This window comes from Spodoptera frugiperda, chromosome 7 (genome assembly GCF_023101765.2).
Source record: "Spodoptera frugiperda isolate SF20-4 chromosome 7, AGI-APGP_CSIRO_Sfru_2.0, whole genome shotgun sequence".
Classification (NCBI taxonomy): Eukaryota; Metazoa; Arthropoda; class Insecta; order Lepidoptera; family Noctuidae; genus Spodoptera; species Spodoptera frugiperda.
Genome location: NC_064218.1, coordinates 4201321 through 4228262, shown reverse-complemented (window position 1 = coordinate 4228262; position 26942 = coordinate 4201321). Strand labels below are relative to the sequence as shown.

At 36.4% G+C, this 26942-nt stretch overlaps 2 protein-coding genes across 4 annotated transcripts; one reads left to right on the top strand and one right to left on the bottom strand.

Annotated features, from left to right (window-relative positions):
• Positions 1-1166: 1166 nt before the first annotated feature.
• LOC118266314 (cAMP-dependent protein kinase type II regulatory subunit) lies at positions 1167-23924 on the top strand. Of its 3 annotated transcripts, XR_007705492.1 has the most exons (8): positions 1208-1801; positions 5217-5407; positions 6425-6562; positions 7607-7819; positions 16492-16663; positions 18419-18508; positions 20271-20451; positions 23141-23924. XR_007705492.1 is itself a non-coding variant. In XM_035579719.2 (7 exons), the coding sequence occupies exons 1-7, from the start codon at positions 1582-1584 to the stop codon at positions 20399-20401; spliced, it is 1155 nt and encodes a 384-aa protein (XP_035435612.1). In that variant the 5' UTR covers positions 1167-1581; the 3' UTR covers positions 20402-23924. The 3 variants fall into 3 exon arrangements, 2 of the variants coding, with proteins under 2 accessions (XP_035435612.1, XP_050551096.1); XM_035579719.2 differs by having other exon boundaries at positions 1167-1801; positions 20271-23924; XM_050695139.1 differs by lacking the exon at positions 1208-1801 and adding an exon at positions 3425-3597 and having other exon boundaries at positions 20271-23924.
• LOC118266316 (X-ray repair cross-complementing protein 6) lies at positions 23070-26725 on the bottom strand. Its single transcript, XM_035579723.2, has one exon. It carries the CDS (start codon positions 26480-26482, stop codon positions 24692-24694), a length of 1791 nt encoding a protein of 596 aa, XP_035435616.2. The 5' UTR covers positions 26483-26725; the 3' UTR covers positions 23070-24691.
• Positions 26726-26942: the final 217 nt, after the last annotated feature.

Sequence of the window (26942 nt, the reverse complement as noted above, 5' to 3'; positions counted from 1 at the left end):
CAGTGTCACAGCTTATTTTATTGAAACCAAATTTTGTGTTTCAATCGGCAGAATTGTTAACTTTTGGTTGAGGATAATGACGCCGTTAACATTTTGTGATTTTTTCGGAAAACAACCCTATAGCATGATAATACGATGGCATTTGTTAAAAAAAAAACAGTATAACCTGACTGTTAAATCTACCAAAAGATCTTACCAAACGAGACCATGATAAACTGGTCAAAAGTTGGCGGCACGTAGTGTGAATAGTATGAAACTCAGGAATCGAAAAGCACTTCAAGAAATCCTTATTACAAGCCTGATGTCAATTATACACAGGTACATACCAAAAAATCCACGAAAAAATCCAAGTGATAGCCAGGTCAAGTAAAACTTTTTTTTCATTAGCCTTACTTTATCACCTAATGACAAAAACTTTCCTAGTATCCACACTACGTGCATAAATCACAAATGTAATTATAACGTAAAATAGCCTATTTATAGGCTATTTTATTTTATTTTTTATTTACGTAGCTTAGTTTTATAAAACTAAGCTACTGATACAACTACCGTGTTTAATAAAGAATAACTCTGAACAGATTGATGAAATCTGACAGATTGGCGCCATAGTAACTTTTATTCAGCTCAAAATTACTTATCCAATAATGTAACACACATACCTATTAGAAGGTAGGACCACGATTTGCAATTGCATCCTCCTTTAACATTTCAATGGACTACCTGTAATTTCCTCCCAGATTGCACATTAAAAAAATATTTAAACTACGCGGTACTAGATTTTCCATTGGGTAACCATAGACTATCTAGTAGTCTGAAAAAGATAGACAGCACTATTCTCCACTTGCAACACTTTGTTTTAGAAATTCTTTTTTTTTTCTCAAAAATGCTAGGCTATTTATATTAATAACGAAATAAATGACTGCTTGTAATTTCTATTAATATATCTATCCTAGACTTAATAAAATTGATGCTGGTTACTTGGTTAACAATGATGGGAGGATGAATAAAATGCTATTGGATAGTTACGTTAAATAACAATATTTTTACCCATAAATCAGTACAAATTATGAAGTGATAAGTATATTAGTAAACAAATAAAATAAATTACATTTTTTATTTTATTTTTCATTACCGGACTGTCGCACTACTGGCGACCCTGTCAGTCGATCGATTGTCATTTATTTAGCTTGTCTATGGTTTTTTTTCCTGTAGCAATATTTCAAAAGGGAGTGAGTGAAGTGAAGTGAAGTAGGGCAATCCAAAATTCGCCATTTTTGCTTTTAGTGAAGGGAGATTTTTTATTTGTCAGGCTGGAGGACAAGGAATATTCAGTAAAAAGTGTGTCATTAGATTTAATTTCTCGTAGCGAAGACTTTATTTGAACAGAACCTTAGTATAATAGTGTGGTTTTATTTATTACTAACGTTTGTATGTAGTGCTACTTCCCCATCGTAAAATTTGCTCGTTGGTGTGTCGCTTTAGCTAATTCAATGGCTATGATATCGAAGTTTTAATCCATCGTGTCGCTTAGACGTTCTCCTCACGGGATAATATCGAGAAAGCGAGGCGACGCCTTTAGAAATGAGCAGGCCTCAAGGCGGACGCATTCAAGTCCCGGATGACCTTAGAGAGATCTTATTGGAGTTCACCATAAGTTATCTGCTGGAGCAACCGGGCGACGTGATCAACTACGCGGTCGAGTTCTTCACAAGATTACAAAACAACAGGACGACCACCGTAGTGAGGGCCCCCACCGTTACTGCCGGCACCCCTGATGAGTCCATAATATCAGACGAAGAAGGTACTAGTCCTCTCATATTTACTATACACTTACATACTCTATTACCAGTTGACTGCGATCAATGAGGTGGGTTAGTAGGGCTATGCCAGTAGTTGCTAGGATCCTCAATTTACCCAATTGAATGCAATGTGCCCATGTGTGTAGGTACCCAGCTCACTACTCATATTGAGCTCCACATTATCAGTACTAAGTATCTTGATTGTTTGATAATTGTGATATCAATTAATTAAGGATAATTTTATGTTATAAATTCTAGCCATGCACCTCAAGGAAAACTTTTTAATATGGAGCTCATTAATCAATCATTCATAGCAGTTGGAAAATCTCATAGTAATTCATGAATAAACAATTTTTAATAATTGGTTTGCCCTGGTACAGTTTGTCATGTTACAGTGACCTAATTTAACTTGTGTTGAAAGATATATCAATATTTCGTTGATAGACATATGAAAAAATATCATTCTCATTCAATCACTCCCCTATATTTATTTGTCACCCATTAGTACTTCAATAATAATTTGCTCATTGAAAGCTTTTGTCCAGTACATGCCTTAGGTATCTAGCTTAGTTTTAGCCAATAGTATTGCTAGCATCCTCTTGGAGCACTGTGACAAAATTATTACTGTTGCTAAATTTACCAATTTTTTTATAGACTTGAATAAAAAAAAATATAAATACAATCTTATAGCCAACATCTGTAATGATTCAATTTTTGGCATGCTGCCATTACAGTTTCAATGGTATATCATTTTATTTATGGAAAATATAGTATTTTAACTGTTGCCAAGTGATAAATTACAAGGAAAGACATAATAATGTCCAGTCTTATTGCTATCTTAAATGTTTATCTATAAAATCGTATAATATTACTTAACAGTATAAACATTCCATATTTGGTAATAAATAAAGCATCATAAGCAGATAGTCTATATAAAAGTGATAATAGATAAGCAAACATTAGAAATAATAAAATCCGTTGAGTGTGAAGTGCTCAGAGAGGAGACTTGGAAGCCCAAATGTACAACAAATGCAGGTTTTTACATGAAAATTGTTTGGAGAGGCATAAATTTACAGTGTTTACTATACGCTGATCCTATTTGTGTGTTTGTTTTTAACGCTTTGAAGTTGTGTGATGATGAGATTGGCTTATTTTTCCATGTCCGCGGCTGAGTTTAACGTCGTGAACTGAAACAGATGTCGGCGATATACACGCGTGTTACGTAAAATTAGCTGAGCCTATGTAATGACAGGTAGCGAAGCATCACAAAAAAAGTTCAGGTGCTAACCGGACTTTGGCTTTTGTTTATTTAAGATATTTTCTCTTTCATTCTAGTATCATTACTCTGAGCAGTGTATCTTGAAACAACAGAATTATGTTTCTTTTTTTTCATAGCCATTAAACTTAATGAACGTCCATCAAGTGTAATGGCTTTAAAATAATTTTTTTTTGCTCTGCTCTATGAGTAGCAGCCAAAAATTAGATAATAATGTTACCAAGCACAGAGAGTTTATCGTAAACACCTGTTGATTAATTTTATGATGTCATATTCTCTATTATTAGCTAAAATATTCAAAAATTGTTTACCATGGCTCACTGGATTAAGCCATGTATTTCAAGTAATTTTGCACTGGTATCTGAAATATTTTTTACAATCTCTTTGTGATGGATATAAATGATTATAGTTATAATTGAAACTGAAATCAAGTTTGCTTAGAGAGTGGTAAATTTTTCACATTCATTATGACATGGATTGATGGACAATGCAACAATGGTTCACATCCTGAATTGTTCAACGGTACACAATATTATCTGTGGTATAGAGAGTGTCATAGAACATTCATTAACTTCAATGCTAAATATGAAAGAAGCGTGTAAAAAAATTAATTACTCTATGTACAGTGCAAAGTCATTAACATACTTAATTATATGTTCACGTAATTACATGGTGTTGGAATTTTTAAACAGTATATGAAATACACAAAAACTACAATAAAATCTTATAAAAACATATAATCGGAAGGCCTACAAGTTTCTAACTTTGTCAGAATGAGACACAGTGTATGTTTGGTTGTGATTTTCTTTGGCGATATGCTGTTTGCTGACGTGTTCTGGCCCCGTGAGTGTCTTGGCGTGTTATTAATAATGCAGTTTGTTACAATGCAGGCCCTGCAACACATACTAAACACTTCCACTAACTTCACTTTCTCTGAACGCACCATACTCATTACTCCTACAGGTACACGATTATTTAATCAGTCTCATGTCGCAGTACCATTTCCTTTGCGTGTTACCACCTTACTACAATCGATTGCCCATAAACTGCACGCCAGACGTGCAAAAAATTATAAACTAAGAATGTTGATAAGCATAATGAAATATGTACAACCATTTGTGGTATAACTCTTCTATGGTTTATGTTATGGAGAGTCATATTCAAGTCGTTTTCCGTCATTACACAACAAAGACGAGTATAATTATCGTCAGCCGTTTAGCCTTCGTATCTAGAATGAGTCGCTAAATAATAGCTCACACGCGAAGCTGTCCGTGTCCCTAATTCTATCTTGGAGATCTTTCAACAACGAGGCTCATCTTGACTGAACACGGATGTTTAATGCCATAACTGAGTTCACCTTCGGGAAGCCAATAATACAATGCAAACCTTTACATGTCTACCAAGTATTGGCTCGAAGTACGTGTTAAGAATTTAGAAGTCGCGTCAATTACGTATAGTGAACCATTTGGGAAGATGCCCGTGATTCGGCAAGCAGCTTGTAAACGATGTTTGTGTTTTAAATACATTACATATGTACCTCCAGCTAAACTACACATGTGTCGACCAAATCATCTGTCTTACGAATGTGTTTGCGTCATATAGTTAGTACAAATAATATGTTTCTAAAGTAAACCTCTTTGGTTGAAAACGTTTCGGAACAGATGCAGCCAAAGCACGTCAGGTCACATACATATGGATCATTTTGAGGCCTTTAGCACATGTGCAAATGTTAGCCTACATGTTTGGTAACACAATGAAGTCCGCAATGTACTTAATATTAATATGCGTACCCAGTACATAGGTTTGTTGCTAGATATTTATAGACAGCATAAAGTTTATGAAGGCAATAATTACGTGTTTGAACAGGCCCTTGATAGATACTCGATACGTTTTCCCAGATAGCGATTGAGTGTTTGGTTATTTAAAATTGTTAATGGCGTGCATTTGAATTAAGCTATTACATTTCAAACTTAAAATGTACAAAACTAGGAATGTTTTGGTTTTTAAAGAGTAACTTAACATTTGAATGCATTTATCAGTTATCAAAGGTAGTATAATTATAGAAAGGGTTGTCTCTAGGTATCTAGAAAATGCGTAAAAGTTAATGCGTATGACTTATTATGGTTGTGATGTGTGAACAGAGCCGCCAGTGGCGCGCTTCAACACTCGACGCAAGTCGGTGTTCGCCGAGACCTACGACCCCGAAGAAGATGACTCGGACGAGGGAGCAACCACTGTGTTCCCCAAGTCGGACGCGCAACGCCAGCGTCTCGCCGAGGCAGTGCGCAGCATCCTGCTGTTCCGCTCCCTCGACGCTCAGCAGATGCAACAGGTCAGTACTTAGGACTCACGATACAGGAGATAATCCCAGTGTAGGGGCAACGTTTTCCAAAAGGAAAGAACATCTTCGAACAGCTTTTGTATCGAATGTTGTGTCACATAGGATTTTCTCCTGTATTGTTTACAAACACACATACACTCACCAATATTCCAGTTCTATGTCAGGATAGATCCTACAAAATTTAGGAAGAAGCAGTTGCCCAACTTACTGTACCAATTTGCCTTTGTAATGCAATTTTTATAATCAATCCATATAGACATATGACTGTGTACTCAGTATTTCACCTGCCGACCGGTGACTCAGTGGTCCACTGCAATTATTTATCTATTCTCTCTGCCCCACGGACAATTAGTTGCCAATTTATAATCTGTTCATTCGCAGGAGATCCCCATAATACATGCCAGTTGCTGAAATTAACTGAATTCTTTCGTTTTGTTTGAAAAGTTTCTTAACACATATACTTTAAAATCTGCTTTAAAGTTAATTGCAACGAAAACAATTTCCAGTTTGTTAGATTAATTGTAAGTTAAATATGTAAAACATTATCTTGTTTATAGTAGCTCTTTAATGGTTAGTGTAAAAATGTACGCATTAATTCTTAATGTCGGTAAAAGGTGTACTTGTACACAGTAGAAGTATGTGCTGTTTATCAGTGTATGAATATTACATCAGTGGTGACTGCTAAATACTTACATTGTTTGCCATACCTACTGTATTCCAAACATATTTGAATGGCGGGTCGTGACCACGATCTCGTACGTACCGTAGCAGATGGTAACAGTTTGCTCGTCTCAAATAATTTCAATATTCACTGTCACTGCGCTTTGAACTCAGTAACAGCACAAAAATTATGTATCCAAGATTAGCACAAATCGTTAGTTCAGCGCACTAGGAAGCTTTTCTCGCGAACACTGTTTGCTACACTATAAATCTTAAAGAAAAATTTCCACGAGTATACATATTATAAACAGTGTGAGTCTGTCAGCAAGATGACGTGGGTTTGCGTAGGTGCTGGACGCGATGTTCGAGAAGCGCACGGAGCCAGGAGAGTACCTGATCAGGCAGGGCGACGACGGCGACAACTTCTATGTCATCGAGAATGGCATGTTCGACGTGCTCGTCACCGGAGATGATCGCATCGAGAAGGTACGTCATCGGCTAAACAACATCTTAATCCCGCCATCCTAGCCAAAAGTAATCGTACACTTAATATTTATTACTATATCGCACAAATAGCTCTTCAATTTGACCCGAAAATACTCGTACGTAAAATATCTCAATCTACATATTACCTTTAAAAGGTCAGTCTGTAATTGTGTTGCAAACGTCATGTAATGTTACAGCACAGGTTAATGGCCTCGCCTTCCACATTTCCCAATGTCGTCGTCCCCACCAACAAACCTTAAAATAAAAGTTCAGCATGATACATACTTCACGGCTAATTACGCGCTATTTGGCACAAAAATTTGGGACCAAATTATATTACAGCTTTTGCTTTTAACGTTTCTTTGGTTATTTGTGAAGAACAGTTATTTCTGAACACTTAATGCAGTTGTTTTAAATTGAAACATAGTTTGCTATACGATGGAAGATATCTAAAACGTCTCACTAGTCGCCTCTGCCTATTGATCCATCGTTTGAACGTGGATGTTAATTTACCATCAATAGAAACTAATCAGAATATCGTTCTGGTCGTGACCACTTCAAAAGCTGCGAATTATTTGTCGGATGACTTCAAGCGTAATATGAGATAATGCCAAGTTTTTTGCCACTAAATGAAAATATCATTTGACATTCCTGAAGAAATTCTACTTACGAGTAGATAGCTGAAATTCTTGTAATATCTTTTGCATTGGCACAGTTTTATATAAATAAAGTTGTGCCGGAGTTGTAGACTTGTTGAATACGAGCACCAGGGGATCACTAACCCAATGTTTATCACCTGTCCCCAGCGCTGTATGATAACATACATGTGACTAAGCCCATCAATACAAGGTTGTTACATAAACTTTTTGAAGTTCACTGTCATTAAGGTGTCTAGTCACTTCCAGACGAGTTACGACATGAGACAAGGACGAAGGTGTAAAGATCCAACTTTTGTGCTATTAACCTTATTCCTTACAGTAATTATGCTAAGAAGATCATCTATAAACCAATTTTCTTGACTCAAGTCTTGCGTATTCCTGGCAGGTGGTGCACACATACGAAGGCAGCGGTTCGTTCGGCGAGCTGGCCCTGATGTACAACATGCCCCGCGCGGCCTCGGTGCGCGCGCAGACCCCGGGCCAGCTGTGGGCCATGGACCGCCACACCTTCCGCCGCATCCTGCTCAAGAGCGCCTTCAAGAAGCGCAAGCTGTACGAAGATCTCCTGGAGAAGGTGCCCATGCTCAAGGCATTGCAGGTACGTGCATTATCGGTTGACATTCTCAGCTCTTCATATATTTTGTGGAAGCCGGCAAGTCATCTGCAACTCCTATAGTGATGCGGTTGCTCAAGGGCAGTGTAATAATCGCTTACAGTCAGGCGATCCGTCTGCTGGATTACAGCAAAAACTTCATATCTATTATATAAAAAATATCCGCTCTCGTGAAATTTAGTCTTGTAGCTCTATATTTATCGATTTATGTCATTAATTACGGGTTACATAATATGATATTGTAACATTTTACAGGGTCACGAACTTGAACACACATAACAAATAGCTAGTTATTAAAAGAAATTACTTCATTAGTTTTATCAGGTTATTTGTTCTTTTTTTAATGATTTATTGTGCATTGCCAATCGCATTAAAATACGGGTTTATTAACAATACATGATTCTGTTACGACGCAATGGCTATTTTATACTATGAAAATAATTTACGTAGAACTTATAGTAATTAAGAATACTCTATAAGAATTGCTTCGTTGGTCGAGTGGTCGCAAGTGTGACTGCCGGGCAAGGGATTTCGAATGCGATTCTCGGGTCGGGCAAAGCATTACTTGGCTTTTTTCGAAAATTTCTCAGTAGCACGGAGTCTGGAATTGTGCTCAGTATATGGCAATAGGCTCACCCCTATTACATGGGACTTATAACACAAAAATGGTGAAAAGTGGGTGTACATTGTACAGTGGCATTACGTGCCGTAATGTGCACCTCTGCCTACCCCTTCAGGGATAAAACAAATAACGATACGAAGTTTAGTAAAGGTTAATTACTTGCAAGTATATCGGCTTTAAAATGTAGGTGCAGTAGGTACACTCACTATCTCGCTTACATAAGTGTGATTGAGTATAAACGATCGGCAGGTCGTCTAAAGTAACCTATATCTAACATACAATCTCAGACTGATATCTCGATGGCAATCCTTATCAACACAGTAGCAATTTACCAGAAATACAGTACTAAGCATACAAACAATTCTAAAGAATCCATTACTATAATTTTATTATAACTTTCGTGAGACATACTAAATAGAAAGAAAGAAAATACATTTATTTACGAAGAATTATTATGAATGAATTAATTAATGAATTATTATGTTATCGGCTTACTCACGTAACCGTTTGACGAGGAACTCGACTAGTTTCAAGCCATGCTAGAGGGTCATATTCATGAGCTGCATTCGGTAGCAGCGCGACAATCGCCGCGTCGTGTGTCGCGGTGGTTCTCGCTTTTCAAATTAGTCACTAGTCAGTGGGTTGCCCCCTTTTACATAGGACTAGATATCACAGCTGCCAAAAAGTGAGTCACATTTTATATGTGCACCTCTGCCCATCTCTTTGAAGGGAATAAAAAGCGTTATGTTGTAGTAACCGTTCTCTTACATTGTATTAATTGATCTTATTACTTCCGATAGTTATACTTTTATTGTCACGGACAAGAATGACGTAATGTTACTATGTTATGGGTGCCAATTAATCGACACTTTTCCTCCTATTGTACCGAAACATATTAATGAAAAACTATACTTATTATACACAATACACCTGCCTGCCTTCCTACCTACCTAGTACATAATATGTATTTACCTAAAAGCTTTTTTCTATACGTATAATATTCTATAACAAGAAACTCCTAATTAAAACAATACCCGCACGACATTTTCTTTCCACTATAAAGTCAGCAGTGACTTTATGAAGTTCCGTTTATTCCTAAACCTTATATAGTGTACGTTGACCTCAGGATATCCTTATAATGAACAGACGCAAGGGACTAAAGCCACAAGCACTAAGCCACTATGCTTAGAAAAACGGATTACCGACCATGAGAAATAAAACGATACAGCGTTCCAAGGGAAATCTTTTACAGCCTTCCACGCCTCGCTATTTAGATGGACAAGCAACTTAATTGCTTTTAGATTGTAGCTCAACAAGTTGCAACTACCTAAGTTACCGCACTATCAACACACAGATATCATAACCACTAACGAGATTACATGCAAACAAACTAGTTTTATTTCCGTTCCAAAAACGTAACACCATATCATATTTAACTATGTCTTACGTAGATGGTAAAATGGTTTTCTCCTACAATAATTTCGAAGCATATTTAATAGAGTTAATGCAATAAACCTTGCGCTCTAGGGGAGGATAACTCGATGCAAATTATACAATTTATGCGTCAACCCACGACGTAAACAACATTTTTTGCCTTAGTTTAAAACGTTTTCCACATTGTACAAATACATAATACTTGACTATTTTAACATTACTATTATGCTATGTTATATAAAAGACATATTTCTAGTCACGATTTATTGCCTCGGCCTCAGTGCGATAGTAAATCTTATTTATTGGTACAATATTACCATAACAATAACGTTATAAAGCATTTTACATGTGTTTTATTATAACATATACGATTAGCTCCGACTTGTGTCAACAGTTTTCTCCCTCCCGCAAGTTTTACATATTTTCTGACCTATATTTTAGATAGTAGCTCAGTTCCCATGTATCGGCTGGAGAACCTGAAACTTTCCTGAATGAAACTTTCATTTTATAATAATGTTACTATAGATTTACATTACACTGTTGAATCATGTACCCATTGGTATAGAAATCGCGTCGTCTTTTGTGGATTTACACAGGCGGTGACGTCAGACGTTATTGATCTGTATCGTAAAGCATTTTCACAAATACTTTATTACGTGACGTTTTCAACGAGAGGATTATGATAATACAAATACCGTTGCCAATTGAAAAGTTTAAGAAGCAATCGAATGATAATGGCCGATAGGAGATATTGTAGTAGCCAGCGTCGCGCGATTCGTGCGTACGTAATGTGATAACACTTATCAGTTAATACTGATTTAAGCTTAGATTAGGCTCTGATAACGCACCCAACGGTCCACAATGGTCTCAGATTTGGACAATTCGAATAAAGTCCTTTGATATTGTATGGAATGCTACACGAATGTTGTACCGGCTAAAGCCTGGTACTGAAACTAGGTCGGGTTTGAAAATTTTAATAGTGCGTATGTCGCATGGTGCTAGTTGGCTAGGACACAATGCTTCACGCTTATAAAACTAGACTGCAAACTGATTACTATAATAAATATTACTTTTTTAACGCGTAGTTATAAACACTTGCATAGTTTTAAAGTTAGTACGTACTTAATCGTTATTTACAGAGCAGTATAAAATTGTAGTAAAAACTAATCACATTGAGTCTTTTGGCATCTATCGCTATACAAAAACCATGAACTGGAATCTTAGCATTACGTCACTGAAAGTCTAAGTTACTTCATCTCCTCGTGTTATTGAATAAGTTATTGTATGGAACACAGGGCAATAGGACTTTATTCTTCGACTAAACAAACAAAAACTTTGTATTTATGTTAGGCACGGTATAGTCTCTAAATTCCTCATTATTCTCGTCTATTGTGCACGCCTCACAGGCCTTTGACACGCTCCTACTGTTTGTGTTTACATATTAAAACTCTTCCGACTCCGTATTTCGATATCTTAACTGTTGAATGGAAAATCAATCGGCTACAATTCCGATTTGAGTTTTCCTTGTCGTTAAGGAAGTTTTTGATATTCGCCCTTGATCCGAGATGAAGTTGAAAAGTGTAATTTATAAATATCCTTGGCGAACACACTAGTAAATACTGATATTGAGTGAATTTAACCCTATACTTGACCATGTGCACTGTAATGCACACATTTAAAAAATAAATATAGCGACCAGACACAGCAGTATTTATGTTTTATTTTACTACTATTGTATAGATAAATGTCCTAAAATGTCATAAAAAAGAGAATCAGTGTTATTTGGCAACACTGGTTGTCAGTCGGCCTCAAAATAGCGGCGCGTGCGCACACGTCGATGACTAACATGGTAAAAATCGATTATAATACTTATTTATAATCGCTTAAACTTACGTTTTATAATGTTAATCTACTCTTGAATGTGTTTGCTTGGATGATTGCTAATATTTCAAAACGATGGCGGTAATTTGATATCGTAATATTTGTTTATTTCTTGATGTGTCTGCAAATGCACATTGCCAGCTTGCTTGCATTTCTACCTTCCCTATTCTGTGTGCATTCAAATGCACATTGCCAGATCACTTAGTAGGTACTTATAATTGTAAATGGAGGAAGCTTACGTTCAGTAGCGGGCTGCAATAGGCTTTTTGTATGTAATTAATAATAATGAAAGTCCATAGTAACATTTTTATTTTCCGTACAAGATCAGAGGACAAAAAATATTAGCGTTAGTCCCCAAAGCAAGAGCAGGATCTGGTGCAGAGAACATTGATTCCTCAGGAGACGAACTAACGTTTCATCGTAGTATTTCTAATCATGATCGTAGTATTTCTAATCATCATCCGACACAAGCTCAGGGACTCCATCCTTACCATCTTCATTAGAAAATCTGCATTGTTGTGGAGATGGGATGGCTGGTTGATGAACATGGGTGGTTTTCTGATTCAAAGTTATTGGTCCAGACGGAGAGTCTAACGTTGTAAAAACTTCACAGAATTCATTCTCTTCATCTGACAATAAATGCCCAGGCATCTATTCTCCGCCAAACGGAGTCAATTTCCACTGGCTCCTACTTTCTAGCTGAGCTTCTGGGCGTAACTCTCTCGCCAACGCTAAACTTCGGCTCTTATATAGAGTCGAAGGCGCATCTGGCTGGTAGGAAGCTGGGTATCCTCTCGAGGGTGAGACGGTACTTCACACCGAAACAACTGCTGAGCCTGTACCAAGCGCAGGTTCGGTCATGTATGGAGTACTGTTCTCACCTTTAGGACGGCTCGGCTAAATACCAGCTGGATGCGCTCGAACACATTGAAAGGCGTGCCAAGAGGCTCATCAATGATGATGCGCTTGTGGAGGCCCGGCTTCAAAGTCTTGAACACAGGCGCAAGGTGCGACCTTGCGCCTTTCCGTTTTTTACCGGATACATTTCGGAGAGTGTGCGGGGGAACTGCATAACTTGATTCCTCCTAGTCCTTTCCATCATCGAACCACAAGACAATCGGCGAGGCGTCACCGCTTCATGGTAGATATCCCACCCACTCGCACGAAGCGCTTCGCTTCAAGCTTCCTTGTGCGAACTGCTAGGGAGTGGAACTCCTTGCCGGAGTCTGTGTTTCCTGGTGGGTATAACCTGGGTGTCTTCAAAGCCCGAGTGAATAGGTTGCTTATGGGCAGACGTGCTTCATCGTAGGCCGCATCATCACTTACCATCAGGCAAGATAGCGGCCAAACGTCGGACCATTTAACATAAAAAAAGATTATCACACAAAGTAAATATAATTTTACTTTGTGTGATAATCTCAATAGTTACTATCAGATTTTGTAGTAATTACGCGACTGCGACTCAAATTGTGATCTCAAATATAACTTATGCGATTCTTAAAGACTTGTTAAAATAATTAGTGTTAAGAATATTATTCCTCAAACATTTATTTTTATTATAAACTTGGATTTTTATTTTTCATGTACTACAGCAATGTGCATTCTGGGACACACACGCTTTTTTCCATTGTTATTCAAACCCCTTGGCAATGTGCATTTTAAGACACATGCAATATTACAATAACTATAGACGTAGGATTTTTTTTATTATTTTTTACAAGTTATTTGCCCATGTCAAAAACAGGGTAAGAAAAAAATTTTTAAAAAAAAGCACCTAAAATTCTTTGCCAAGTATAGGGTTAACTACCGCACTCAGATACATTTAATGGTTACTTAACCCAGTCCTTAGCAATTGTTTAAGAACAAAATCGTTACTAAGGAATAGTTTAAGTAACCATTAAATGTTTCTGAGTGTGGTAGTAAGTGTAATTTGCTTGATAGTTGTGTTATAATATAAGAATAAGAATAGGTGAATTGAAGTAGTAAGTGTTAATAGTTGAGGAAAACTGTTACTTTCATTCAAATCTAGTTTGTGTCTATTTATTCTGTCGTAAATCTGAGATCCATTTTATAGTATCAACTCAATTTACTGAAAGCATTGTGTGTGCTGCTTAATTACCCGTGTGATGCCCGGCCGTGAATAGTTACCCGTTTCTTACTCAACGGCACACTAACATTAAATTCAAGTGAATGAGCAGTGGTTAAAATAGATTGCGAACGTTTCCGGGGTAATAGCAAATAGATTGAATACATCGACAAAGATTTGTTGTAAAAAGATTGTAGAAGAGGAAGTAAATATCGACAAAAGGGTCAATATGCCCCGCAGGTAATTAGCTAACAAGCTGTCACTAATGCACGGCTCTGCCCCAAGGAAAGGGGAGACACACACACATACACACGGTGCCACAGTGCCGTGTAGGGTTTAAACGTGTCAGAGGGCACCTCTTCACACAGCCAGCCTCTATTCTGCTACAGTGTGATGAAGTGTGAAGCCATCATTATTCCGTTCTGAAACAATGATTCTAAGTATTCTATTTATTTGTACGGCAAGTACGTTACCTAATGAGCAATTTCAATGTTGCTATGTCTACCAAACTTTAATATTTCTGAAACAAAATATGTGAGACACCGTAAATCATGATGTTGATTTAACAATTACAAATATACAGAAATCATTATATAAATATTGACTTAGCAACTCTTTGGGTTCTAAATTCACACTGCAGATGATAATATGAGATAAAGTCATGTGTGAAATGTGTGTAAGCACGGTCACGGCCACACAGACTATTTTAACAAAAGCATCAGACACGACACACGGGCTCTGAGATAAAGCTTTGTGCAGTAATTACTCCCTCAGCTTTACGCTACACAACAATCGCACAGCATAGAATACACGCTCACACTCCGTAAAATCTCCTAAACCTATTAAATTCTTCGTCTGTCACATTCATGCATCTTTAAATGCGCACTCGACAACAAATTCCCCTCGCCACCTTTCTGAGGCAGTTCTCAAATTAGATTCTTCTTACTGACAACATAATTCTCGGTTTACCGGATATTACTCGAGATTGGAACTTTGCTCACTAAACGTCCACAATTTGCTCCGTCGATTTTATTTCTAATAGTGTACAGCGTTCATATCCGTTTATCATTTCACAAACGTAAAACGTATTTGCTTGAAGTGAGAGCAAATGTACAAATATTGGTAAATACCTTAGTGTTGTTTGGAGACATAAAATAGTGATCCAATTGTTTTTCCAAGTAAATCAGGCAATAAAGCGATAAAGCGCATGCTACCGTTTGTACCGTCAAAGGCGGTTGTCGTTCGTGTGTAGATAATATTGTCTGACGAGCGAGGCGAGAGATAACAACCTCCGGACGTCGATGTTCCTATCGAATTTATTCACCTTCCGGACCGACGGTGACGTCACCGTTTTTTATCTTAAACTCACACGTCACACTGAAACTGGCGACTACGGAATGCGATAAATGTGGGATTTTTATAAATGTAGCCTTTGACGTAGCGTTTTTTGTTTTCCTTTTGTACAACAATGGCTTTGATGTAATGATATTGATACTCTGCAAGTAGGTATTGATAATATTATGTTGCTTTTCGTTTATATACTCAAGTCTTTAAAATCCGAGTAACCTGACTTCCTGAGTGAAAATATAATAAGAGACATAATAGAGAACACATTGTGTCTCGCGTAGATACAACGGGTTAATATAAAATGACTTATATTAAATTCTCGCATTTCGTAGACAAGGATACGATGCAGCTGTAATTATCTCTTACATTCCAAATACAGTCCGTTTCCCAGTACCACATCTAAATAAGTCCACCTGTTTTCTTTGAAAAAACACCAAACGTATACAGTTTCTCCTAAACGCGTACAAATAGATCATACGTCGCCGACCAACGGAAACTTGCTCGGAAAGATTCCCGGATATTATTTATTTACAATCATTTGTCAAATATATGTGCGCAATATATTGTTGGATTCAAATAGAGTCTTGCGACCCACGCGTTCCTTATAAAAATGGAGGCAAATGTGGCACAATATGTGTGTTAGTCAGTTTTTCAAATATGTAAATCTTACAAATTGTATAAATGGGATTTTGTATATAAATTGCACATATTATGGCTAAAACTCCCTAAGTTTCACTTAAAATTTTTTATATTAACCCGCCATTGGTGACGTGTATTTGTCTTACTGAGATAAAATCGCATAGAAAGGACATAAAAATAAAACGCTCGCATTGCTGTTGCGGGGTGGACTAATGGTAGAGGGCGTGTAGTAAGGCAGCTACTCGAAATCGCAACCTAATTCGATAAACAGTTTAAAAAATATTCTTAGTTTTTAAATTACCCGGTCTCATAGACATATAGGTCACCAATGGCGGGTTAAGATAACTATAATCGACTTAAGACTACAAAACGAAACAGGAGCTTAGACATCACCAGCTGCGGATTACCTAGCGGGTTTACCGGGGCTCCGGCTAGAAAAGCAGGAATAGGAACGGAGTGGTTTTTAGTCAGCAAGAGTCTGACACTCCCTCACGCCTCGCCCTGGCGAGAGAAATCATTAGATGACTTTCCCCCTTTAACAAAAAAAAGACATCACCAGACAAGGCTTTAAAATAACAACATTCTGCATATTTTCTTTAAATTAACATTTTAACAAACAAACAAGTAACGTGTAATCTATTTGTGCAGGCGTACGAGCGCGCCAACCTCGCGGACGCCCTGCTGCCGCGCACGCTGATCGACGGCGAGCTGATCATCCGCCAGGGAGACACCGCCGACGGCATGTACTTCGTCGAAGACGGCGCCGTCAGCATCCGCATCACCCGCGACGACGGCAACGAGCATGAGATCAAGCGTCTTGGTAAGTTAATGTTACAGTACAAATTAGGTTTAAAGAAACTTTATCCTCAATAGAAAACTTACTTGAGAACAACACTAAGAAAATAAATATAACATACAGTTCGTCATTATCAAACAGGTACAGACTACATATGTAATTATTTATAAACAAACAAATTCCCCCATCCAATGCAATCATTTCCCCATATGTAATAATGATACCTTTTCGGTTTTCCCACAAGATTTCTTGTGTAGCTGACTATACCTTCACCTGTCAAGCCTATAGAAAATTGTGCCATTTTTGCATCTATTCCTTCAGCTCGCAAAGTCTCTGTTCGACGCAACGAATCTTATGTGAGCACCCGATAGTGAATAAGTGCATTAAAAAATATTAATGCGCTGATATGAAACTATATTATGTGTGAACCGCCTGACATGCACATAGCCAGATTTAATTTTACCGATTTTCTATTAAACTCAACATCAATTTAATTTCATAGCGTAGATAATAATAACATTACAATATGTACTACATTAGTAATAGGTTAAGTAGATAAATACTTATTTCTGGTCATGATCGGCGCTTTCTGTTGCGACAAAATGACCATGTGATGAAAGTGAAAACGGTAAAATAGTGTCTGGACTTATATTGGTCAGGTTGTGAACAAGCATACTTAATACTTAAAATAAAACTAAACATAAAGTCTATCGAAAATTCAATGTCAATGTATTCACAATAAAAGCCATAACAATTCCCCAACCAACACCAAGTTTCCCGATGCGGTTTGAAACCACGCACAGATTCGCCAAGTCAATTATGAGAGCAAAATTAACTTGGCCATGCATGAGAGTAGCTGTGTTTATTGAGTAATAGATGCAGGACAGAGACAGCGGGGCTTGCGGGGCTTGCAACGTCATATAACAACGAACAGGCGGAGTGGCCCAATCAATAACGTATTAGTTTGCCGTACATAGTACATTGTACATACTTCGCTCACTCAACCCGAAACTGAATGACGGGAGCGTGATCGATTGTTTCGTTGAGAATTTGTGCCAAGCAATAATATTTTTAGTTTTAAAACTAATAGCACTTTAAATATTAAAAGTTGTAAATAATTATTATAGGTTTAAAATTGTCAGTCTGCCTTGAGCAAGGGTGGTGATTAATGCTCAATGAAACCTTCTTTCTTCTTCGTATGAGAAGGAGCATTTTTATTATTGTTTCCTGTGTTTGAATCTTTCTGCTGATAGCAGCCCAGAAGTTTAGACTTCTGCGCTTAGTTTAAAAGTTTGTCTCTTTGGTTGATTTATAAAAATATTGTTGTATCGGAAATTCCATTTATCGAGGAAGGCTATAAATATAATATTAAGCTACGATATTTAAGAAAAGTGCAAGCGGGTAAAACCGCTTGTGACTGTCATTTTATTTTTATTAGGTTTAATATTGGTTACTATTTTTAAACCTAAACAAGCTTTGAATTTTTTTTTACACCAATAGTGCTGTACTTATTACTTTAGTCTGTGTTCGTCTTTGTTCAAAGCAAAGGTCAACATTGTTCCATTCCTTCATCAAAAACATATTCCTTGTTTATAGTTAGTTCTCAGGACTAAGTTAAATGAAATGTTCTAGATCGGTGACATTCGCATGGCATACTTGTGTATCAATCGTCAAATATCTGTCCAAAAACATGTGAAAAATAAATGTGGTAGGTATAGATGTTTTTTTCCCTCAATTGTTTCTGAAATATACTAACGTTTTAAATAATTTGTTGTACAGAGGCTGGTGGCTACTTCGGAGAGCTGGCTCTGGTCACACACAAGCCGCGCGCTGCTTCTGCTTACGCCGTTGGCCCCACCAGGGTGGCATGTAAGTATTATTCATTGTTATATCAACGAAAAGATATAGAGAACTTTTAAGTTACACTAGACGTTGCCAAAATTCTATCTCTAGTAAGCAAACTGTAGATAATTAGGTCTAGTCGTTAATCGACCCACGATATAGCTAATTTACGCAAACATAAACCTACATTAAATTAAGACGTGCCAATAAAGCGTTCATAAGATTGTTCTATCATTCTTTAAATAGGTTAGGTTGTTTTCGCTTTCTATCGGTACCTAAATAACTGATCCCCTTTTTGTACTGACAATACCGAGACATTGTCCAGGTGTTTAGTTTACACCGTGCCTGTAAACGTTACAAGCTCGTAGACAACCGGCCTCGTTCGAATGTCGTCCGCTGACAACCTCGCTGCATTAATCAACATATATTTACTACCGACGTTTTCCTTCCAGTATTGGAGCTTTTAAACTCTAAACTGACCAAACATAAAATGTTAGGTCTACATCTGATTGATGTGTTCGTTTCAGTAGAAGTTTTTGCAATACATTTGTTCCGTACTGGGAGTTTTATTGATGTATGAAACTCCTATCCTACTGACTTTCTGATTAATGTGATGTTACAGAGAGTTCGAAATACCAGTTTGGACCTTTTTCGGAAATCTAGATTTTTCTTGAAATTTGTTACTAGTACTTCTACACAATTTCTTATGTTTCTACATACTTGTAGAAGATTATTTAGTTACATCGGATTTACTATAAGTTGTGTGAAAATCAAAGATCAAAGCTAATAATAGGTTTCCCTTTTTACCAGATTTTGTGTACATGCGAATGGAATAAAATTAGTAAAATATAAGAACAATAATAAACAAAGACTCAATGAATTACAAAGACTTAGATTAAGAAATAATGATTTAACCAACCATGTCGGCTTCCAAAATTATTCCCTGGAAAGTAAACTATCCAATGGTAAAAGACAGTAAAGCAAAAAGCATTAGAGTCACTATGTTCAGCAGTAAACATCTTGCAGCCATAACTAATAATATTAATTACTATGATATTACTAACAACTATCTAACATCTTAAAGTCACAGCTATATCGACCCAGTTATCATTATTTTGTAATTAATGGCTATCTTTTGATAACACATTATCACTAAGTTCAAACTATACAGACACTATGTACTTTATTAGAAACTAATCTTGATATTCGTAACCTTCATATTAATCTAGATTTTGTAATAATAATAAATACTTTATGAAGCCGCCTCTTTGATGTAGTACTAACATGAACAAAACCCTAGTCTCGTGTCCCTTCCGTTTATTAAGTCTTTGACTGCCTATAGAAAATTGTTCAAATCCTCCGCTAACGTCGGTCACCGCTGACCACAAGGGCGTTCAATGTGTTAAAGAATAATTAAAAATCACGTGTAGAAATGGCGCTTTCGCATATCCATAAAAGACTAAGATTATAATCAAAATGTATTTTATATTTATGATGATAATCATCAAGATATATATAAATGATATAATATATTACTTAAAACTCTGATTGTTATCGTATTTTCCGAATAACAAATGTCTGTTCCTGGACGACGTTTCTGAAAACTAGTAATAAAATTTGCCTACCTACCTGTAGATTATTTTTATTAGGTACATATGACATAATTATTAATAACATGCAGGAAAACTTTAAAACTAATGCCTTAGTTATCTGATTACTATTTAAATTACTAGCAGATTTGTAAAAGACTGTGTGAATAGATTATTAATGATCCGTGTGTTATTTCCAGTCCTTGACGTGGAGACGTTCGAGCGGCTGCTGGGCCCGTGCATGGAGATCATGAAGCGCAACATCGACGACTACGAGGAGCAGCTCGTCAAGCTGTTCGGCGACAAGAGCAACCTCACCGACGTGCGATGAACGGCCCGCGCACGCACTCCGCGCCCACACTTGTTTCCCTTCCACACACCGTAATCTACTCCTCTATTCGTTCTCATCGCTTCACTGAGGTTATGCTGACTCCCCTCTCCAACCTTCATCTCAAAACTTTTTAATGTATATTTTGAACATGACAATGATGTAATTTTCTTTCAAAACTTTATCGTTCTATAATATTTTTGATTGATTAGTACACAGCATAGCCTCATTAAAACAAGTCTGTTTGTGCTCATAAAGCCGACGACGACGCTTACTAAATAGCTTAAATGTAACATAATTGTGCTTAACCAACCAAAATGTTGTAGAGTACAAGTACCTACACAGGTTTATTTAATATCATTTTGAAGTAGTGCCATGTTGTTTATTATATTTGAACTTAATTGTATTAGATAATATATGGATTACGCGTTGAATGGAAGGTGAAACGATGACTACATAACGAGCGCTCAATAATATTGCATTGATACAAAAATACGCTTATTTTAGATAGAGAAATGCCTTAGTAGCTAAGTATATATAAGGATCACACCGAGGAGGTGACGGCGAGCCGAGCGCGTAGAAAACAAAATGTTGACACCAGCCCTAGTGCCATACGTGGCCGGTACCACGGACATAATGTTACGTGCCGCCACGCAGACAGACATACAGTCACACGGTCTCGATCACACATTCTGAGTGCAATATATTTAACATTTGGTTGCGACTGCGACCCAACGCAAGCGTGTCATAAGTTGTTTTGTTTTCTACGGATGTCGTCACCTGTCACGAACAAGTCAACATCTGACGATAACAATAAAAGAATTTATGACTCGAGGGTAAAAGGCATTAGTGTTAAACTTTAACATAAATATGTTAACGTAGTGAGTGATTACAATGCAATACTATTCGGCACTCGGCCACGTCTTATCTTGGGATATTCTCAATCGCTATCGCCATTTCTATTAACTTAAGATATTTCCACTGACACAGGCTTTTCTGAATAATAACAAAACTATATACCTAGTAGGTAAATTATATACTTAGTTGTATTTTTTATTTTTGTGATTAGATTAAATCTATCACTGTCTATCTTTATTTATTTTTTAGCTCGGTTAATGGTTTTTCGTCGATATATGTATATGGAGATTTTAATGCAAAGATCAATTTATTATATGCCAAATTATAAATAATAGATTATGTATATGTCGTTACGGAACATCTAGCGAATTTAAAATGTGTCTCAGACACGGTGTTGTGTGAGGAAAAGTCTGCAAACATCGGTAGTTCGCGAGCGGGAGATTGTACATCCTAATGCAATACATATACAAACATAAAGATATGTATAATTTATTTAGTTTGACAGAGTATTTTTATTACGATTGTTTCATAGTAATTTTGTTAAGCAAAAGGAATTGTTTATGTTATCTTTTAGTTAATTTAAATCTTCTTTTCTGTTGTAGAGAGTTCCTATTGTTTTGTTTGCTCTTTAACATATTTACATTATAATAGATCTGAGGTGTTTATCTTTGTAATACTTTTTATAGCGAACACGAAGCTCCAATGAACAAATAGTAGAGACCCATCGTTGTTGTTTTAATGTCCCTGTAAGAGATCGGTGTATAAATTGTAACGATTCGACAGAGGACACACGTTAGGTAGAGGCCTGCCGGCGCACTCGTCTGACCCTCAGGTACAAGTTTCCAGTATTATTTGAATTAGAAACATCCTACCACCTTATTTGTGAATCCAACCAAAGTAGGTGAGTGCGTAAATATCATGTGTAGCGCTAAATATTTAAGTATATATTTACTATGTAGTAGTTAGTTTTCGTCATTTCTTATTGTAATTTAAATATTAGTAGATTAGGAAATTTTAATGGAATATAGTCAAATCCTGAGGGGTGAGGTGTATCGTTTTTGACGCCATGTACAAAAGTGTACAAATTGATTTCAGATGCCATAGATTTTATTTAATTGAATGAATATAATACGTTACTTATTTTATCGTGGAATATAAATGTACTGCTTTCTAATTTCACTGGTTAACTAAGTGCAGACATGTTCTGTGTGAGCACATACATTCGTACATGTCGGCCTTCGCTTCGCTGCTTGTTGTAACTCCATAGCATTCGTTATCTAACTACTGGTTTGTTAACTCGTTTGGTTCACCTAGCTAATACATTCCCACTTCTGATTGACATTGTATTTATTTGTTTGACAGAATATTATTGTCCGCCCATCGATTTTGTTATAGTTAAACTCTTACTCAAAGTGCCTATTTCCTAAAACATGGACCTGGAAATTGTTTCGTATTACACTCTCACTAACAATTATAATATTAATCTCGTGTTTTAACTTAACTGCCTTTTTCTATGTGGAATTGTGAAATGTGTTGTGAGATATGTGTATTTAGTGCATCAGACGTGAACAGTCATTCAGTACACCAACTTAACATTGAGATCAGTCTGCATCTAGTACTACGATAGCACGAATATCAAAATATTTAACGTTCACAGCACGTAAACATCTTGTGCAGCTTTGAAAATGACGAACGATAAATATTTTGACTTACGAAACAAACCTAGTTTTTTCAAACATTATCTTGTAACTATACTGATTCCACTGTTTATCCTTAAGCACTGGTTAATTTGATAAGTGTGATGTTCGGTTGGTTTCCTATATCGATATCGTGTACATGGTTTGGTATTGCTGTGTATAACGTTGTGTTTGTTACATTGTACAGGTGAGGTGCGTCTCGTGTCGTCACCACATATGTCTGTGTGTCCCCGTGTAATGAACCCAGTAGTTTATATTATCGTGCAATAATAACTAATAACTGTCATTTATCTATGTCGTTTACATCAATATCATGTGTTAAATTTTGTCTGTGTGAAATTTATTTATAGAATTTAATAAAATAGAATAAGATACATGTATCGCTCTTAATACTGATGTTTAAGAATATTCACCATCGATTCAGTAGGAAACGCTAATCAAATTACACTTGTATATTCAGTTTTTTATTGAAAAATTAATCGACACGCAACTTTAACGTTACATAGAAGCACAAATGTGTAGAATGCATGATTCGATGGGAGGTTTTCATTCTGTTGTCTTCCATGGGACGCACAGAGCCGTCACTCGAACATCCCAACGCATCATTTGGAGCGCTATTATATGCATTCTCTGCCATTACTGATGTAAAATTAAATTCAATACGCTTAACCGTAGCGTAATTTTTTATAAATTATACTAGTCATTGGTGTCTAATGTAGATTTGTAACCTGACAGCACGTTGAAATGGAACATACTCCATGTCTCACTCACTGTAGGTGTAAGTCGTCATACCTGTTCCATACAAAGTGAAAGCATATCAGCGTCCTATTCTATGCACCACATGTGTACATCCGGTAGCCAGTTGAGAACTAGTACCGCTTTTCCCACGTCATGAGCTTACCCTGTACATTTATAAAAATTATGTATCGTAAAATGTTAGAAAACTGAATTATATTTGTTTGTAGATCTAAGTGTTGTTTATTTTCTATCAGAACCCCTTTACCAATACTTCCTTAGTGGTTGTATTTTTTTACATTATAAGTAAGATCGTAGCTGTTGGTAGACCCTTTTTTTTCTTAGACAACAACTACATTTTGCAGTTCAATATTACAGTGATCTATCATCTATTACCAATTTCAAAAGCTAGGGCAAGTAACATTCTGAAAATGTTATTAGGCATTACTTTTTCTTTTTTTATGGAATAAGCCGGTAATCGAGCAGACGGATCACCTGATGGTAAGCGATTGCCGCCGCCCATGGACACTTGAAACACCAGAGGCGTTACAAGTACGTTGCCAGTCTTTTGGGGGTTTAGAAATTAAAATTTTTTTTAAATTTAGTTGAATCGGGTATTGGGCAGGGAGATAATTGTGTTCGTCAAAAACCATAATTGATATCTAGCGAAAATTTTATTTTATTTGTATAGAAAGTAAAGCCCTGGTGATGTCGTATGCGATATGCTATGCATCAGACCAGATTACCTATGTAGGTAACATGTTAGTTCAGCCTCCTATATGCCAGTCGTGAACAGAATTAGTATGAAATGAAATTACTACATGTTTAAAAAATATTGTTTATTGTTTTTTTTTTTCATTTAAATTATTAAACATTGCAACCATTTCTTTAATGCAAATTACACACACACAGTAATTGAACATTGTACTTCTTAATTGAATAATATATCAAAAATATAAATAGAAACATTAATACTTGAACATAACACTTATTTATATTTGAATTAACAATATTTATAAACTAAATCAACAAGTTCCCCCTTTCGTAAACCTGTCAAAGCAGGTAAGTGGGGTATTTCTTTGTATTTTAAAATTTCTTTCAATTGAGCAACTGTATAAGTTTCAATTGTGTTATTCTCAAGTCTTTCCTTCAGTAAATTTTCATCAACACCTGCGGAAAGTTTTGCTCTTTTGCTTTCTGGCCCACCACTCGATGATGCAGGTTTTTTCAGAGTTGCTGAGCTGATTGTAAAAGGACCAAAAATTTCATAAAATAAATCGTCCTGGATACCTTCAAACCTCTTTTCGTTTGGTTTTGTTGTATCAACAAAGGGCTCCACATCTGCATCTTCCAAAGCAATTGCTTCTATAGCATTATATAGTGATTGGGTTTTAGGATTTTGAAACATATCCGGTTTATAATCGAACTGTAATTGGTTCATAATATCTGTCATGATACCTTTATCAGTTTTTGTTATTTTTTCATCATCATCATCATCTTCAATAATTGGAATATTTCGTACATTTTCAATAAAGGGTATACAAATGACATCAAATCCTAAATCCACATCTAGGCCAAGAGGTTTTGAGGTGGGAGACAAAGCCACAATAATAGGTCTGGCATTGACCCTGGTGCACAACACGCATATTGCTACTTTATTCATTTCTGTGCACGCCTGGTGTAGGGCTTTAAATGCAACAACAGAACCTTCTATTATACTTTCACTGGGAAACAGAAAGTAATTTGATTTTAAGTACCATTTTTCTTTGCGCATTACACTGGCAGGTTTGAATCCTAGGAGTTTCAATGTGGGTGGCCCGAAAGGATTTCCAAGCATCTTTTTTTCTTCAGCAGTAAATTCTATGTTTTCACCACCATACTGAAGGCTGTAAAGCAATTCTGTTGGAAGTACTGGTACTGGCCGTGATGCAGTTCTATCTTGTTCATCACAGTCCATCTCTTCATCCTCATTTGCAACTTTGGTTTTCAATGTTTTATTCACACTTGTAAGTACAGCACTGGTATCACTGTCTAAATCTGATCTTTTCATTTGCATATCCCCATAACTCTTCAACAGGTTGTATACTCCCACTCCAATTGCAAAACCTTCTCCAATTTCAAAACCTAATCGGGCAACAGCTAAATTGCGATGTGACTCCATATACATCAACTGTTCTACTTCTGTGTGATTTGAAATGGGTTTCGGTAATATCACTTCATCTTGTTTAGTTGCTTGTATTAAAAAGTCTGTATAGTAAGAATCTACCTCATAATCAGATTCAGAAATGTTTATAAGATTGATTTGTATATTTGAATCTGCCAAGTCGCCAACACGTTTAAGTGAAGGTTTAACATCAGTTGGTACCGGAGATACATCAAGCCGAGACAGCATTATAACAGTGCGAGTCGATAGTTGTTTTTTACAACTTGCAAATGCTTTGTTACAGTACCATAGAACATCCGAGAGTATCATTTCTTTGGCTTCTTTTAATGAAGAAATATCAACTTTTCTAAGTTTCTTATAAGCTTCAACACTTGGTGATGATAGTGGGAATATCTCTTCGACGGTTTGGATGCCTAGAACTGAAGTGTTGGACCCTTCGGTGCCATAGACGCAAACGCCGACAAGTTGAGAACTTGCTCTCCTCAAGTATTGACGCATCATTCTGCAAGTAGCTGTATGAGCCAACTGTGCTGAATACGCTTTACAAGGTCCGTAGATATTGATACATATCAAAGTGGCAGGAATACCTTTCCATGATTGAAATTGTTCAGCTTCGTCGTCCGAACTCATCTTGAAGTTATCCACACAAGGGTCTGGTTTATTATTTTATTAACGTAACACTTATAATTTGTTTTAATCAAAATGCTTTACTTTTTTATATCCTTACTGTTTTAGCAAGTTGAGGGAAGCAAAGAGAATATTATAACTTCTGCGGGCGGGGAAGTTCAAATAGATAACACAAACTTGTATCAACAAGTTTCAAATTCGAATTGTTGACAGGAATGACATGAGATCATATTTTGACAATAACAACTTTGACGTTTGAAAAAATAACACGGTTTGTTACGTTCAACACCAAAAAAAGATATAACTAATTTGCAAGCTTTTATTGTTATTCTCATTACATGTAATATTTCAATAAGTTAAACACATTTTCTTGCAAAAAAAATAATTCCAAACTGAACAATAGTTAAAACTGACTATTATGCTACTTAATAGTATGCAACAATTGGTAGCTTTGCATTGCCAT